General features: G+C 42.0%; 1 protein-coding gene across 1 annotated transcript in view; it reads left to right on the forward strand.

Moving 5' to 3' along the window:
• The first annotated feature begins 425 nt into the window (after window positions 1–425).
• DDX43 (DEAD-box helicase 43) overlaps window positions 426–15,229 on the forward strand; it is an 87,670-nt gene continuing 72,866 nt past the window's right edge. Inside the window, exons 1-10 of the mRNA XM_054971349.1 lie at window positions 426–726; window positions 2,247–2,302; window positions 3,022–3,154; window positions 4,356–4,505; window positions 5,096–5,177; window positions 9,807–9,963; window positions 10,090–10,208; window positions 11,192–11,302; window positions 12,226–12,367; window positions 13,483–13,583. Of these exons, the coding sequence (XP_054827324.1) occupies window positions 426–726; window positions 2,247–2,302; window positions 3,022–3,154; window positions 4,356–4,505; window positions 5,096–5,177; window positions 9,807–9,963; window positions 10,090–10,208; window positions 11,192–11,302; window positions 12,226–12,367; window positions 13,483–13,583 (1,352 nt within the window). The remainder of the gene's footprint in view (window positions 727–2,246; window positions 2,303–3,021; window positions 3,155–4,355; window positions 4,506–5,095; window positions 5,178–9,806; window positions 9,964–10,089; window positions 10,209–11,191; window positions 11,303–12,225; window positions 12,368–13,482; window positions 13,584–15,229) is intronic.

Here is a 15,229-nt window from a genome sequence, read left to right on the forward strand (position 1 = left end):
GGGATAACTGGTAAATTTTCTCACTAGCTGATTTTTCCCCCTTAGGTCTCCTCCAGGGGAAAACAGAAGATTCGGGTCTAGTAGCGCCTTAGAGATAAACTGGATTTCCAAGGTATGAGCTTTCTACGGCCAAAAACATACCTCATATCTTAAAAATCGAGTTTGGTCTTTAAAGCGCTACTGGACCCGAACCTCTGCCTTCCTTCTGCCGCAGACCAACACCTGAACTTATCTTCAGAGGAAATCCTCTCTGCTCCAAGGGGGGGGAGGATACGTATTCCAACCAATCACCTACGAGACATTAGAAACACTCCAGCCAATCAGAGCGGCTGCCTGGATCGAGCGGTTTAGTTTAGCACGCGCAAGGCGGTTGGGGGGGAGGGCGTATCTGTTCAGTTTGTCTCCGAGTTTATCTCGCCTTCGTTATGTCCGACTGGGAGACGGGCAGCGATGAGGATAGACCTCGCGGAGCCGTCAGCCAACCTTCACCGGGCGCAGCTGCTCCTTCCCCGGTTCCTCGTGGGAGCAGAGCTGCAAGCGGAGACAAGAAGGAAAGGGGCGACAGACGGACAGGGCGTTCGCCGCAGGGCCTTGCCCGCGAGCCGTGGCAGTCGGGGCCCTTGGAGTTTCGGGCGCGGGGATCCCCTGCAGGGAAAGGCCGAGAGCGCGCGCGGTCCCCGCCGCTTTGCTTTCGCCTAGATAACTCTGTGGTCGGCGCCCTCATAGGTAGCGATTTCTGCCCGCTGGCGCTCGCGTGAGGGACGGGTCTGTGGTGGGTCGGGGTGGGAGGCTTCTTTGCCTTATCTGGCCTTGGGATAAGGACAGGCTTACGCTCTTCAAAGCGCATTGGGTCTGAAAGGGTGTGGCTCTCTTCAGAATCGTAGTCTCGGGAACGCAAAGGGAAAAGAACTGGAGGCACCATGCGACGGGGGTCCTGGGTTTGGGACGCTGACACGGGACGGGGCCCGCACAGATGTCTTTCTCTCAGGGCTGTTGTAAAGGCAAGCGCGACAAAATGCCGTACTGCAAGTTAATAACAGTTCTTTTAATTACTGCCTTTTATATATTGCTGTTCTACTGACGCATCTGAGGCGGCTTGCAATACTGAAGTAACGGCTCGCAGTATATACGCATAATAACAGAAGGGGATGGATGAAAAGGGACGATAAGCATATATATATATGTGTTGCCAGTATGAAGCAAGTAATTCAAGCTGTGTGATTCCTGTGTGGAACGAATTGTAGTCCGGAATGGGCTTTTGATAACAGTGGTGCTTCAAATATGAAATCTTGATTTGGCAGTCGTAAGTGACATGTTCCAGAGTCTGTTTTTCACGGAGTATCTACTTACTTTAGGGGGTGGAAATCAGTATGTTGCTTATTTATATTTAAAAAATTAATGTTGACTTCAGGCACTAATGGCTCATTTTACAATTCAGACTGCTGTCACATTTGACTTAAGGCTGGCATCTAATGCTGTCAGGTTATCAATAGGAGTTTCTTTGATAGTTGTGAGTATCCCAGATGAACAGTACAGACAGCTATAATATTCAAATTAAACTTTTATGTCCTCCAAATTTAAGTTCCAAAGCATACGGATTCTGTTACCATTCTCCCATCAAGAGAGCATGGCATAGTCATGGTCTTTTAATTACCGGGTAGCCCAAAATGAGAATGATTTTTGGTTGTTATGGGTTTTCCGGTCTGTATTGCCGTGGTCTTGGCATTGTAGTTCCTGACGTTTCGCCAGCCAGCCACAGCTGCTGGCGAAACGTCAGGAACTACAATGCCAAGACCACGGCAATACAGACCGGAAAACCCACAACAACCATCGTTCTCCGGCCGTGAAAGCCTTCGACAATACATACAATGATTTTTCTTTAAGTTGCATCTTTTCACTTGTGTGTATGCAAAACAAAATAGTTGGTGTGAAATATTTAAAACTTTTCTGGAAGTTCACAAATTTTGGTGGATTTGAAGAATTCCAGATCATGCTGTAAGAAATGTTGGCAATTTTAACTGGGTTAGCTTCACATGTGATGTTGTATTTTTGCTGAACAAAGATATCTGTGTAAGATGTACATTGTCGTTTGAAAATTGTACAATTTCTATATTGTCATACTTATGTGAGCAGTGTAAAAGTGTATTTTGAGTAGTCATTAGCTAGACTTGTTCTAATTCTACGGCTACTTGGCAAAAGTTGGGATGTGATAAAGAATGCAGATATGTTAACTTACTTTTGCACAGGTCGAGGTGGAGCTAAAATAAAAGAACTTGAAGAATCTTCAGGTTGTAAAATACAGGTGAAGAATTTATTTTTAAATCTTTAATGCTTTTCTCAGATTTGTCATTTATCCTGTAACAAAAGATGAACTGTGTGTGGGATCTCTTTTCTACAGAAAACAGTACAGTGAGCTTGGAAAGGGAACTTCTACCATGCTTTTGTAATTCCTTCAGTTTAGTAGTGCTTGTCTGAATTTAAAACAAAGTATTGCTGTGTGTTTGTAACCTCAGAATAGACATTTTTCTGAAATAACTATTATTTCAGTCCTGAATATTACTGTTTGGACATTGTATTGGTGTAGTCCAACATCGAAATGCTCAGTCTGTGCTATCTTATAAATCATGTGTATCCAATACATTTTGATCGAGCCCTTCCTACAAGTAGCTCAGGGTAGCCTATCTTGGTCTCCTTTCCTCCAATGTACCCATACAACTAGTGAGGTAGGTTAGGCTGCAAGAGATGTGAAGGCCCAAGTTCACACAGCAAGCTTCATAGCATAGTGGGGTTTTAAACTTGCACCTCCTAGATCCTAGTCCCACACTTCAACCACTGCACCAAGCTGGCTCTCAAGAGTAGCATCTAAATCAGTGAAAAGTAGAAGCCTGGGCAAAAACTATTGGGAATTTGGTTCTTAGTTACTGGAGTAAAGAAATTAGCTGAGAAGGGTTAATAGTTCAAAAAGTTAGGGAGGGGTATTAACAGTATCAGACGCAAGTCTTAATAAAATCTTATCTTTAGGTCGTAAGAGGAAATTATGAAGCTGAAGTAAAGATATTTGGTGGTAATGATAAGCAGACAAAAGCAAAAATGCTGATTGATGAGCTTATTCAGAGGAGCGGTCAGAGCAATGCAGGAGAAAAATATGGAAAAGGTAATCAACTAAAACTTCAGATCTGCCGTGTAATTAAACTTTTTGTACAGAGTAATGCTGCTTCTTTAAAATCAAGTTTTCCACTAGCCATTCCGCTGAGGAGGCATTGCTGAATTCACCTCTGAAAAGCTTGTAAAAATGTAAGGTAGGACTAAATTAGTTTAAATGGAATCCTCATCAGATCATTAGAGTCGACGTTATAATGTGTACAAAAATAAAATTATGTAAATGTAGCTTTTCTATATATAGCTATAAGCAAGAATCCATGAGATTCAGAGGGGGTGGAAATCCCAATCAATTCCTGCAGGCCCCCATTTCTATCTTTTCTCTGCTCCCACTCCCCATTTGCCACTTTCTCCCCTTCAAACCCACTGAAGGGGCTTAATTTGCCCTCCCATTTCTCCTTCCCCAACCAACCTGCTGGATCAACCCCCAGTCAACTGGGCATCCAAGGAAGGAGGGATGAAGTTGAAGCTATGTCTAGGTGTTTTTTGTTTAAAGCCTCTGCTTGCTGCCACCATTGCTTTCCTATTGATAGGGAAGGGGAATAGAGGGAGTAGACTGTGTCAACCCCCTTCCCCTATGAGTAGTCAGTGGTGGCTCCCATCCATGCCCAGCTGATTAATGGATAGCTCTTTTTTATTTGTTCGTTTATGTCATTTATAGTCTGCCTTTCACACTGAGACTCAAGGCGGATTACACAGTGTGGGATATGCCACTGCCTCCTCTTCCCCACCCCTGCTCCTGCTGCCTCATCTGCTTCCTAGCCTCTAGCCATTGCCCTGTCCTTTTCCTTCTCCTTCCACCTCTTTCTCCCCTCAGCAGGTTTAAAAAAACTCCTTTGTAATGCATTGTAATATTGGTCTGCATATTTTCATTGGAGTTCTGAGGTCTGAGCTGTGCAGACCTTGATTCTCCAGCTTGGAGAACAATTTTTTTTAAAAAAAATCAGATTTTTCTGCATCATAGAAGAATTCCCCCATTCCTGTACATATCCGCTACGTGTAGCTTTTTTGAACTGTATTCTGGGGCTATGTTCAGAATCAGATATATAGATACAATGAGACTGTTTTGTGGATCTAATGAGAGTTTTAATCTCTTAACCCCTAATGCTGCCCCCACCCCAAAAAACTGGCTTAAACTTCAGATTAATCTGATATGATTCACAAAAATATCTAACAACCTACTCTTGTTTTAACAGATTCCTTCAGGCACCAGCTTGTTGAGACCACAGGTTACAGTGCCAGTTGTTCTGGAGTTTTGAAGTCTGTAAATAGTAATCCGAAGCAGTTCATTAACTGGACTTCTCTCCGAGAAAATAAAGCTAAATATGAAGCTATGAAATGGGCTGGTTAGTATAATAGATTTTTAAAGAAATGTATAAAATGCTTTATTGTCTGCGGAAGTGATCTAGTTTCTTGAAAATTATTCTTTTAAAACATGCTAAGAACACGTTATGATCACCTCTTAATTCTGTTAAATGTATTGGTTTGGATCCTATACCATTGCTCACTTCTTCTTACATTAGGCACTTTGGGCTAGTTAAAAAAACATTAGAATTATACAAACAGAAGTGCCTCATGCAAGAGGAAATGAGCTCCACAGTGAAGGACTGACACTTAAGCACCAGGAAAGAAGTACACATGGAGCAAAGGTATAGGATCCAGGCCATTGGATGGGGGTCATGGCTGAGCGGTGGAACACCTGTTATGAGTGCAGAAGGCCCCTGGGTTCAGTCCCTGGCATCTCCAGCTAAAATGATTCCATGACTGCTAAATGTTCTCGGGAGCTTTGGTGAGTGAGGGACAGATTTTCCAGACAGAGAACAATCCAAGATTTGGCCTTCCTTTCAAACTCCTTAACCCTGCTCTAATTCTAAATAAATATTAAGTTGTACTCTTATTGTGACATTTTTTTTTTGCTTTTCTTTAATTTTACCAGATTTACCTCCAATTGAAAAAAGATTTTACAAAGAGTCAGCAAAGATTGCTTGTATGTCACAAGATGAAGTTGATAGGTGGAGGTAAGAATTATAAAATGTTCCACTGTGCGGTAAATTTGGCTATTTGGTAAATAGTGGCATGGTTGTGGCTGTATCTTTTGTATTAGGATTTGGTGATGGCCATTGCATAGTAGGTAATAATGTAAAGTCTACCATAAAACTAGATTGAATCCTTCATCCAGATATCTTAGAGCAGGTCATGTGTGTATGAACACTGAACCTGGTTCATTGTGAGACATTGGAATGCACAACTGCTTAGCTTGGAAGGTATAGAAGCTCCACCCTACATATTTAGGGAGTGTTCAGGGAATTTTCATAAATTCAAGTTCCCTGTTATCTCACAGTCTGTATATGTAGGTATATATATTTTGAAGCAAATTCATTGTGCTGGTGGATCTAGCAGACAAAATTGTTGATTGTTGCAAGGCCAAGTATGCTGTCACATAGTGTGTGGGAAAGACCTTAATTGGTCTACAGTGTTGTGCTTGTGGGACAGTTAACTTCATCATAAATGATGTTGCAAAAGCCTAGAAAAATTCTAGGCTTTTATAAAAAGTCCCAAAACAAGGACCTTTTATAAAATAACACTATGTTGACTTCCATGTGTTGACTTCCCTGGATCACTAAGTGGTCCTTCAGATGCTTACAGATCGATCCCTTTAAAATCTGCTGTAATATCTTTCCAGCAACAAAGTCAGACTGACTGGCCTGTAGTTTCCCGGGTCATCCTTCTTCCCTTTCTTAAAGATTGGGATAACATTCGCTCTTCTCCAATCTTGTGATACATCTCCAATCCTCTAGGAGGCCTTGATGGACAGAGGCTCTGCAAGATCTCTAGAAAGTTCTTTGTGCACTCTTGGGTGCACACCATCTGGCCCAGGGGATTTGTGTTTGTCCAGTACAGCCAGATTCCTCTCCACAACCTCTGTCAATGTCAACTATCCACCCAGGTTTCCTGTCATGTCTACTACCATCTCTAGATGGGCTCAAGTTCTTCAGGGAGAAAACAGAGGCAAAAAAGTCATTAAGCCTTTCTGCTTTTTCTCTGTTCTCCATCAGAGTTTCCCCTTTCACTCCCAACAGCAGTCCAATTGCCTCTTTTACCTTATGTTTGCTTCTTATATATCTGTAGAAGTTTTTTTTATTGAGCCCTCCTGGCCAGACCCAGCTCGTACTGAGCTTTGGCCTCTGATGGCTGATCTGCAGTACCATGTAACCCTCATATATTCCCCTTTAGAGGTCTGTCCTCTCCATTTCCTGAACATTTCCTTTTTCTCCCTTAGCTTATTCTGGAGCTCTCTGTTCATCCACATTGGTTTTTTGGAGCCCTTATCATGTTTCCATCTTGCTGGAATAGTGAGGGCTTGAGCTTGCAAAAGCTCATGTTTGAGAAGAGCCCACGCTTCACTTGCTCCGTTCCCTTCCAGTACACTCCCCCACGGAATGACTCTCATCAAGCCTACGAGTCTGGCTATGAACTTTCCTGGCCCCCCACAGCAACTGGAATTCAAGGAGGACATGGTCACTTCCCCCTAAGGTCCCCACCACCTTTACCGCATCTACCAATTCTTCCCTGTTGGTTAATATTAAGTCTAGTATGGCTGAGCCCCTTGTAGCTTCCTCCACCATTTGAAAAAGGAAGTTATCGGTCAGGTAGGTCAGGAAGTTGCATGATTCTTGTCACTTTGCTCAGCTTGTCTCCCAGCACACATTGGGGAAGTTGAAGTCACCCATAATTATAAGGTTCTGATGTCTGGATACTCCACCAGTCTGTTCAAGGAGGGCAGCATCCATTTCCTCTCCCTGGTCAGGCAGTCTGTAGGAGACTCCAACAACAATACCCTTTGTCCTTCCTCCCCTTATTTCCACCCATATATTTTCCACTGGGTTGTCAACCACATTCTCCAGAACTTCCTGACAATCAAGGGGCAGTCAAGTATCTCTGGTGCAAGATTCCCAAAATCCATCCCTGCCTCTGCAAACAACAAAAGAGAAAGTGGTCTGGCTTTGCAGGGGAGGAGCCCCTCAGATCTCAGGACATCACTCCACACATACACACCCAACCCGGCATCAACCTCAACTCCCGCATGCAGCAGTTGTCTTCCTAGCTTATCAGATGCCAGCAGTGCTGTCAGAGTTTTCTCCATGGTGCTGCACCCCTGCCAGGCAACCCTTCCAAGTCCAACCCTGCTGCCTGCAGTGAATTGGGGGGTGGAAGTGAGGAGGGAATCTGGGTGGGGCTGGAACCTCCAAGTGCCACTGGACACCTGGTCCTTTTGGCAGCAGAGCCACACAAAAGACATGGAGGCACCTGGAATCTCTTTGGTTCCACTTCATTTGTACCAGCCCAGAGCCAGAGACATTCGCTGGGATGTGTGAAAGGGCAATCCTGCGGGGGAGTGGCAGGGGTTACTGTCATGCACAGGCAAGCAAATAGACAAGGAGAGGGAGTTGTTGTTCAACACAGACTTTATTGAACTACCAGAAGTGAAGAGGATGCTTGGCTGCGTGTTGTTAACTTCCCTCATCCAAGTAGGGAGCTATGCTTGTTAGCACGGTAGTCGGACCAGGAGAGGCATTCCTCATGCTGCTTTCTCAGGAGTGGGGTTGACTCATGGGCTGCTTGAGGAACTGCTTCTGGGGTTGGCTCAAATGGCAGTTGAGAAAGATTACTGAGGGCTGGAACAGCCATGCTCCTTGGTACGATCTGCCTGAAAGGGAACTGGAGAAATATGTGGTGACTACAGGTTGTGAGATTCGAGGTTCTGATTCAAGAAAAATACCCAAATCGGACCTGATTCGCAAAGATTCGGGATTTCCAAAATGGCCCCAGTGTACCAGAGCCATTTTGGAAATCCCGAATCACAGATTCCCGAAGCTATTTTTATAGCTTCAGGAAGCTTCAGGTCAAGGGATTGAAATGCGGCTTTACGTGCCCCTGCTAAGCAGCATGGGGAGGGACATTTAAACCCCCAGTTCAGCTGCTTGTCGGGGGTTTCCCTGACAGGTGGCTGAGTGCAGCCTGCCGGGGTGAAATACTCGTCTCCCAGCCGCTGCACAGCAGCACAGAGAGGGACATTTAAACCCCCAAATCAGCCGCTTGTCAGGGGCTTCCCTGACAAACAGCTGAGTGCAGCCTGCCGGGGTGAAATGCTTCTCTCCCTGCTGCTGCTGATCTGGGCGGGGGTGGGTGGGATGCTCTTTCCCTGCCACTTCGCAGCGACAGGGAAAGGAACATTTAAATGCTCTTTCCCTGTCGCTGCGAAGTGATGGGGAAAGGGCATTTCCCCCTTGGTTCAGCAGCTTACCAAGCTGCTGATGTAAGCCAGCCGGAGTTTACAATACCCCTTTCTGTGCCGCTGCGCGGTGGCACGGGAAGGAGCATTTTAAACCCCAGCATCAGTTGTTTGGTGGGGAAATCCCCACCAAGCAGCTGATCCAAGCTGGATGGGCTTTAAATGCCCCTTTCCATGCCGCTGCACAACTGTTTGGTAAGGAAATCCCCGCCAAGCAGCTGATCCAAGCTGGATGGGGTTTAAATGCCCCTTTCTGTGCCGCTGCACAACTGTTTGGTAAGGAAATCCCTGCCAAGCAGCTGTCGGCAGGGGATTAAATACCCCTTTCCAGGGCCAGGTAAGTGTGGGGGGGGGTTGGAAGCTTCCTCTCTCACTTCGGTATACTCTGAATCTTTATGGAGCATACCAAAGCAATTTAAATACCTGAATTCGAAGCAGTTTGCTGCTTAGGGTTTCGAGTTTTTACGAAGCTTTTTCCCACTTTTGGGCGGGCATGGGAGAGGGGAGATCAGTGGGAACGAGCAAGTTAGGGCATCCACCTCCCCAGCTCCTTCTTACCTGTGGTGTGCCTCTCCCTCGTCCCCAAACCAGGACTGAGGAGATGGGTAACCTACCTGCAAGGGAACTTGAGTGGTAGTTGTTAGACATTCTGGACGTGGTTTTCCTCCCATATGTGTGTGCAAAGAACGTTCCAAATTTCCTAAAGTTCCTGCCACTACTGCAAGCATCCTCTCCCACCTCATGCTGTAAGTCCCCATGGCAGGGGGCTTTCAGGCAGAACCTCTGGCTTCCTCCCTGTTTTCCTGGGGTCATGGGCACCCTGGCCAGAGGTTATGTAGGGTGCTTGGAACAGGGACTTGGCCGCTGGACTTGGAATTGGGCACTGGAACAGGGACTTGGCCGCTGCAGAGGTGCAAGTAGATTGGTCCTGTAGATGGCATCCTGTGCTCCACCAGGCGGCTTGGGCAGGGACAGGTGTTGGGGGATTACTTTTCCTGCACAGTGGGTGCCTGTGGGCTACGCTGTCATTTTTCGGGGTGTAACATTCCTGGGCCCAAAATGGCTTAGGAAGCTGACTAACTTTCACCTTGTTCCATGGCCGCTGCAGCTGGGCACCAGTGGGGTGTGTGTGTGTGTGTTTGTTTGTTTACACTGGAATAAATCTGGGATACACCAATATAACTCCTAGTCGGCTTCCAGGGTGCTTCCCCCTCACCCCCTCAGGATTGTGCTGATAGCTCTTCTGTCACAGTATCAGACTAGCTCTGAAAATAATAAAATGGATTGTTCTTTTCACTTGATGTTTTTTACAAACACTTGTTAATGGTATATTATTTCTTGATGCTCCTTGAAGAAAAGAAAACAATAATATCACATGTGATGACCTGAAAGATGGTGAAAAACGTCGTATTCCCAATCCTATCTGTAATTTTGAAGATGCTTTTAAGCACTATCCTGATATTATGGCAAACATAAGGAAAGTTGGTTTTCAGAAGCCCACGCCAATTCAGGTATCAGTTTTATTTGTTTAAAAAAATGTTAAGACTGTTCTGTTTAATCACTGATCTGTATGGACTATTTTCTAGCTAGAATGGAAATCAAGCAACTTTAAAAATGGTTTTTATTTTTTATTTTAGTCACAGGCCTGGCCAGTAGTACTTCAAGGATTCGATCTCATTGGAATAGCACAGACTGGTACTGGAAAGACATTGGCTTATCTGATGCCGGGATTTATTCATTTAGATTCACAACCTATGTAAGAACTAGATGGGATAAAATCTGGATTTTTGTGTATGATGGGGTGCATCTTTTATTCAGTTCAAGTTGGGTCAGAAATAAGATAATAGGATTTAACGTAGTCTGTAAGCTGTGAGAACTCTGCACAAGACTCTCACCATGCCTTTTGTCCTCTTGCACTGTTTCTCTGTTCAGTTCTTGATTATATATCGCACAGCAACAGCTTATGCAAATGTATTCTTTTTAAAGTAGGTGGGTAAAGTACATTGTAATGATAATGGGCTTTAGCGTGAGTGTCCCTACAAACAGTGTGGATGTTACCCCACACCACACATTAAAGCCTCTAGTCAGTCCTCAGGCCACCTTTGGCATATGAACATTACCTCTAAATTCTGGTACAAGTCACTGCATAGGCTTCTGTTAACAGTGAGAGGCAGCTGTTCCTGATACATAGTTTATTGCAGTCAAAACAGATTACAGGTCTGTGATGTCCTACCAGGGATTTGTTATCATACTGTTTTAGTATGCAGTCCTAGTCCATGGCACTTGTACATCTGTGTACATTCAGTTAGCAGATGACATCCAGTATAAGATGATTTTGAACATCCCTTTCTCAGAATGGCCTCTAAGCACCTGGAGTTGAGATGTGCATTAACTCACACACTGTATCAGGTTGAATATTTGTTATTGGGTTCTGCATTGCCTTATTAAGTGGTTAGCCAATGTTCAACAGTAAGTGAGATCTGGCTGCTGTTAAGAATTTTAAAAAGGAATTGATTGTCTCTTCCGTACTTCTTGTTTTCCCACAATTACTGTGATGATGATATAAACTGTTAAATGTGTATAAATAAGTTCTGACAAGTCGTAGGTGAATTGAATGTTCTACTACGTGAATGTAAATTTTATGAAGTTCTCAGGACCTTATACCTTGTAAATATGCTTAGGAATGCAGCCATTATGTGGTTGTGGCCAAATCATATTGTATTCTTCATGTTCTTTCAGTCCTAGAGAAAAACGTGGTGGGCCAGGAATGTTAGTTCTCACTCCCACTCGAGAACTAGCTCTTCAGGTTGAGGCAGAATGCTCAAAATATTCTTATAAAGGAATTAAAAGGTAGTGTTTACATATTCCTCTTTCCCATGACTTTTGGCAGTGGTTCTACATTGTGTCACTCAGAATCTATGCAGATTTACTATTTAGTGAAAAATGAAGGCTATAATTTGAATGCAGTATATCTTCCTATTTTAATATATGTGCACAGTCTCATTATTACCTTTCCCCATATGAATCTACCAGTCTACTCTGGTCATTTTCAGAGGCCTTGCTTCAGGTGCCCCTACCATCTGAAGCTAGATAGGTGGCAACCCGAGGAAGGGTATTCTCGATCATGGCTCCAAAACTTTGGAACTCCCTGTCTAGGGAGATTCATCTGTCTTCCTCTATTGTTGTCTTCTGCAAGTGACTGAAGACATTTTTGTTTAATTTGGCATATCCCCAATAATTGTAAGTGGCACTCCTCCATGGTTTTGGTGTTGAGTATTATATGTTTTTATATTGTTTTGATACTCAGACGTTTTAATGTTCACTGCCTTGGGGACCCTATTTGGGTGGAAAGGAATAAAAACATTTTAAATGAAATAAATTAGAGAATCGTTATTATTTAACATCTATTAACTGCTTCTAGTATGCTATATGGAATGTAGAAGATGAATAGTGTTTCTAGAGAACTTATCCTTCTTGTGCTCAGTGGAAATTTTTTATATTAAACCTAACTAAATGTACATGATTTTTTTTAAAAAATGCAGGTGTGGGGTATGCTTTGCTAAATCAAGCCAAGTGTTTTGGAGAAACTTCAGCATACCACTTAATAACAACATAAAGATACTTAGAGCTTTTTCAGCAAGGAGTATTTTAATTCTGGCTGGGTTTTAAAAAAATTTCTAGGAAATTTTACTGATTTAGTTTAAAGTCTTAAATCTACATTATAGTTACATCTGTGTCATAAAGGCTAACGATTGGGCAAACACTGTCTTTAGCATTTGCATATATGGCGGTGGAGACCGGAAAGGGCAAATCAGCTTGGTTACCAAAGGTGTGGACATCATTATTGCTACTCCTGGTAGACTAAATGATCTTCAAATGAACAACTTTATAAATCTGAGGAGCATAACATACTTGGCAAGTAGTTAACATATTGTATTAGCCTGGGAATGACTTGAAGTTAATTTTAACTGTGTTTAAATGTATATACATGGTCTTAAATCTCCAGACTTGGTTCCTACTCCCAGCTGTTGAAGTTAATAGTTAACAAAGATAAATTAAGATAATCTGAATGTCAAGCTGATCATATAGTTTGAGGGTATGAACTTTGGATTTTTTTACATACAGGTGCTTGCACTGATGAGAGGTTCAGGCTCTGATACCTTACAGGCCCAGAGGTAGGATAGGCTACCTCAATAAGAAGGGCAAATAACTTTCCACTCTTCCTACCCACTGAGCCATTCTGAATACCCACTGTAAAATATAAGTACCTGCTTTTCAAAGCTGTTAAGTGGGATGTTAGGAGAAAAACTTTCCAATGGGTAGTCCTAACAGTAAAGTTGTTTGTTACGAATAGTCCTTTTATTTAGCAATAGTGAGGATTTTTTTCCAAGTTAGGTGTTTTTGACTAGAAAATGTATTTGAACATTATTAATGTGTTGCTTTCTAAAGTAATAATTAAGAAAAGATCTCTGTTTCCTGCAGGGATCACATCCCCACTTCTGTGTATGAACAAGAGGTGTTTTTGCTTGCACGTGGCAGAAGAGGTGAAGCTTCTTGTAGACTAACCAATTTTATTGTAGCATAAGCTTTCAAGAATCAAGTTCTCTTCGTCAGATGCATGTACCATGCATCTGACGAAGAGAACTTGATTCTCGAAAGCTTATGCTACAATAAAATTGGTTAGTCTTAAAGGTGCTACTGGACTCTTTGATTTTGCTACCACAGACTAACACAGCTAACTCCTCTGCTTCTTGTAGAGGAAGCCATACTACTTTAGCTTCTAGTCCATGTTTCTGGATCATGATGGAACATTACTTTCTGAAACAAAAACATGCCCCCACATAGTATCTTGTTTTGATCTCAACAGAAATAAGCTAGCTGAATTAGGAACAGAATTATACTACTAGAATTACAGTGCTGAAAAGCTGGGAGCCATAACAACTAGCACACATAAAAACATACATAACTCCATATCCACATTCTACAGGTAATTGCATAGTAAAAATATAATTGTCAGCTGCATTTCATAGGTATTGGATGAAGCTGATCGAATGCTAGATATGGGATTTGAGCCTCAAATAATGAAGATTTTATTAGATGTGCGTCCTGACAGACAAACAATCATGACCAGGTAAATATATCTTTAGTGACTTGAAGTCTCATCCAGAAATGCCTTGAAGAAAAATACACTATTTACTATACCTCATTCTTATATTTTTAGGGAATTTAACTGTGTGCCACTTTGGGTATCCTTGGACTAATAGCTGACCCAATATAATTCTTTGTAGACAGCCTGATCAGCTGGTATTATAAAATAGTATAAAATATTGTAAAATGGTTAGGTTGCCAATAATGAGGAAACAATGTTCTTGCTTCCGCAAAAATGCCTTTGGAGATAGTAGAGAAATTTATTTTACAGAATCTTAAATTTAATTCTGATTTAAACCCAGAGTGCAGATTAAAAAAATCTGTGCCATTGACACACATTCAGTGTAGTGTGTCAGTGGTGCAAACGCTACATATTCATATAGCTTGTTCTTCCATTCTGTCAGATCTGGACACCATTCTGACTTCCTTTTTGGTGTAAATACTATTAACATGTTATATACACAATAGGCCAATTTGAGAATTTCAGGAGGAATGGAAATTATTTTCTGATTACGTATCTGAAAATTAAGAACAACTATTATAAAATATGATAGATGGAAAGATATTTAAATAAAAGTAGAAAATATGCACAAGTTCTGTATAAGTATATGATTTAAGTAATGACAATTCGATCCAATTTATAGTGGTTTATTCACTGTGTTTATCTCTTAGAGGATTTAAAGGTTGTTTTTAGACTAATATATGATCTAGATTATTGATGATTGAAGTAGTGGATGATTGTAGAGATATGATTTGGATGAGTATATGATGTACGTTATGTTTTTATGTATATGTTTGAATTTATTATCTGAAATAAACAATTGAATTAAAAATCTGCTCAGTGGAGCCAGGTACAAGAAGAGAAATTTCTACAAACCTAGGGGAATCTCCGAGCTTGCAGAAAAATCTCAGAAGTTGAATAATGATTAAACCCCACCACAATGGAGAAGAAATGTGTTCACAATATCAAATAAAAAGTGCTGACCATGGTCTTGTAAGATAATGGCATTATGGAGTTGCCTAGCCACCCTGTGCAACCAGGCAATTTTTTAAAAAAGAGGAGGAGCCAAGGGAAAGGGGGAAAGTGGTGGCAGGAGGGTTAGGAAGAGAAAGTGAGGCAGTGGCAGAAAGAATAGGTGGTGAGCAAGACAGGAGAAGTTGGGAACAGTGGGAGGAGAGGAAGTAATTGATCCTCCTGCTTATGTATTTCTAGTTTTTAATTCCTATTGAATTACAAGAAACTCCTGTTAAGCATTTTTTGCATTACTCTTTCTCTCCTAATGAAGCTGAGATTTTTTACTAAAACAGAAGTGCATTATCACCTCTAAGTTCTACAAATAATTAGGGCTTACAGGAGCAGTTCTGTATATTACAACAGATTGGTTAAACAGCTGTTACAATGGCAGAAAAATCATTTTTGACTGATTGGATTTTATGAGTAGAGAAAAGATTATAATCTGGCCCAAAAATTAACATAGCTCAGTTTAAAGTACTTGCCATAAACATTCAGGTGTATAGATTTTATGATCCTTTTATTATACATGGAAAAAATACCTCTAATTCCTTGATTTTCTGGTTTATGTTCTGTCAAATTCAGCAGTATTTCAGGGGTTGTGCGCTTGTTGGTTT

Source organism: Eublepharis macularius, chromosome 1 (genome assembly GCF_028583425.1).
Source record: "Eublepharis macularius isolate TG4126 chromosome 1, MPM_Emac_v1.0, whole genome shotgun sequence".
Taxonomy (NCBI): Eukaryota; Metazoa; Chordata; class Lepidosauria; order Squamata; family Eublepharidae; genus Eublepharis; species Eublepharis macularius.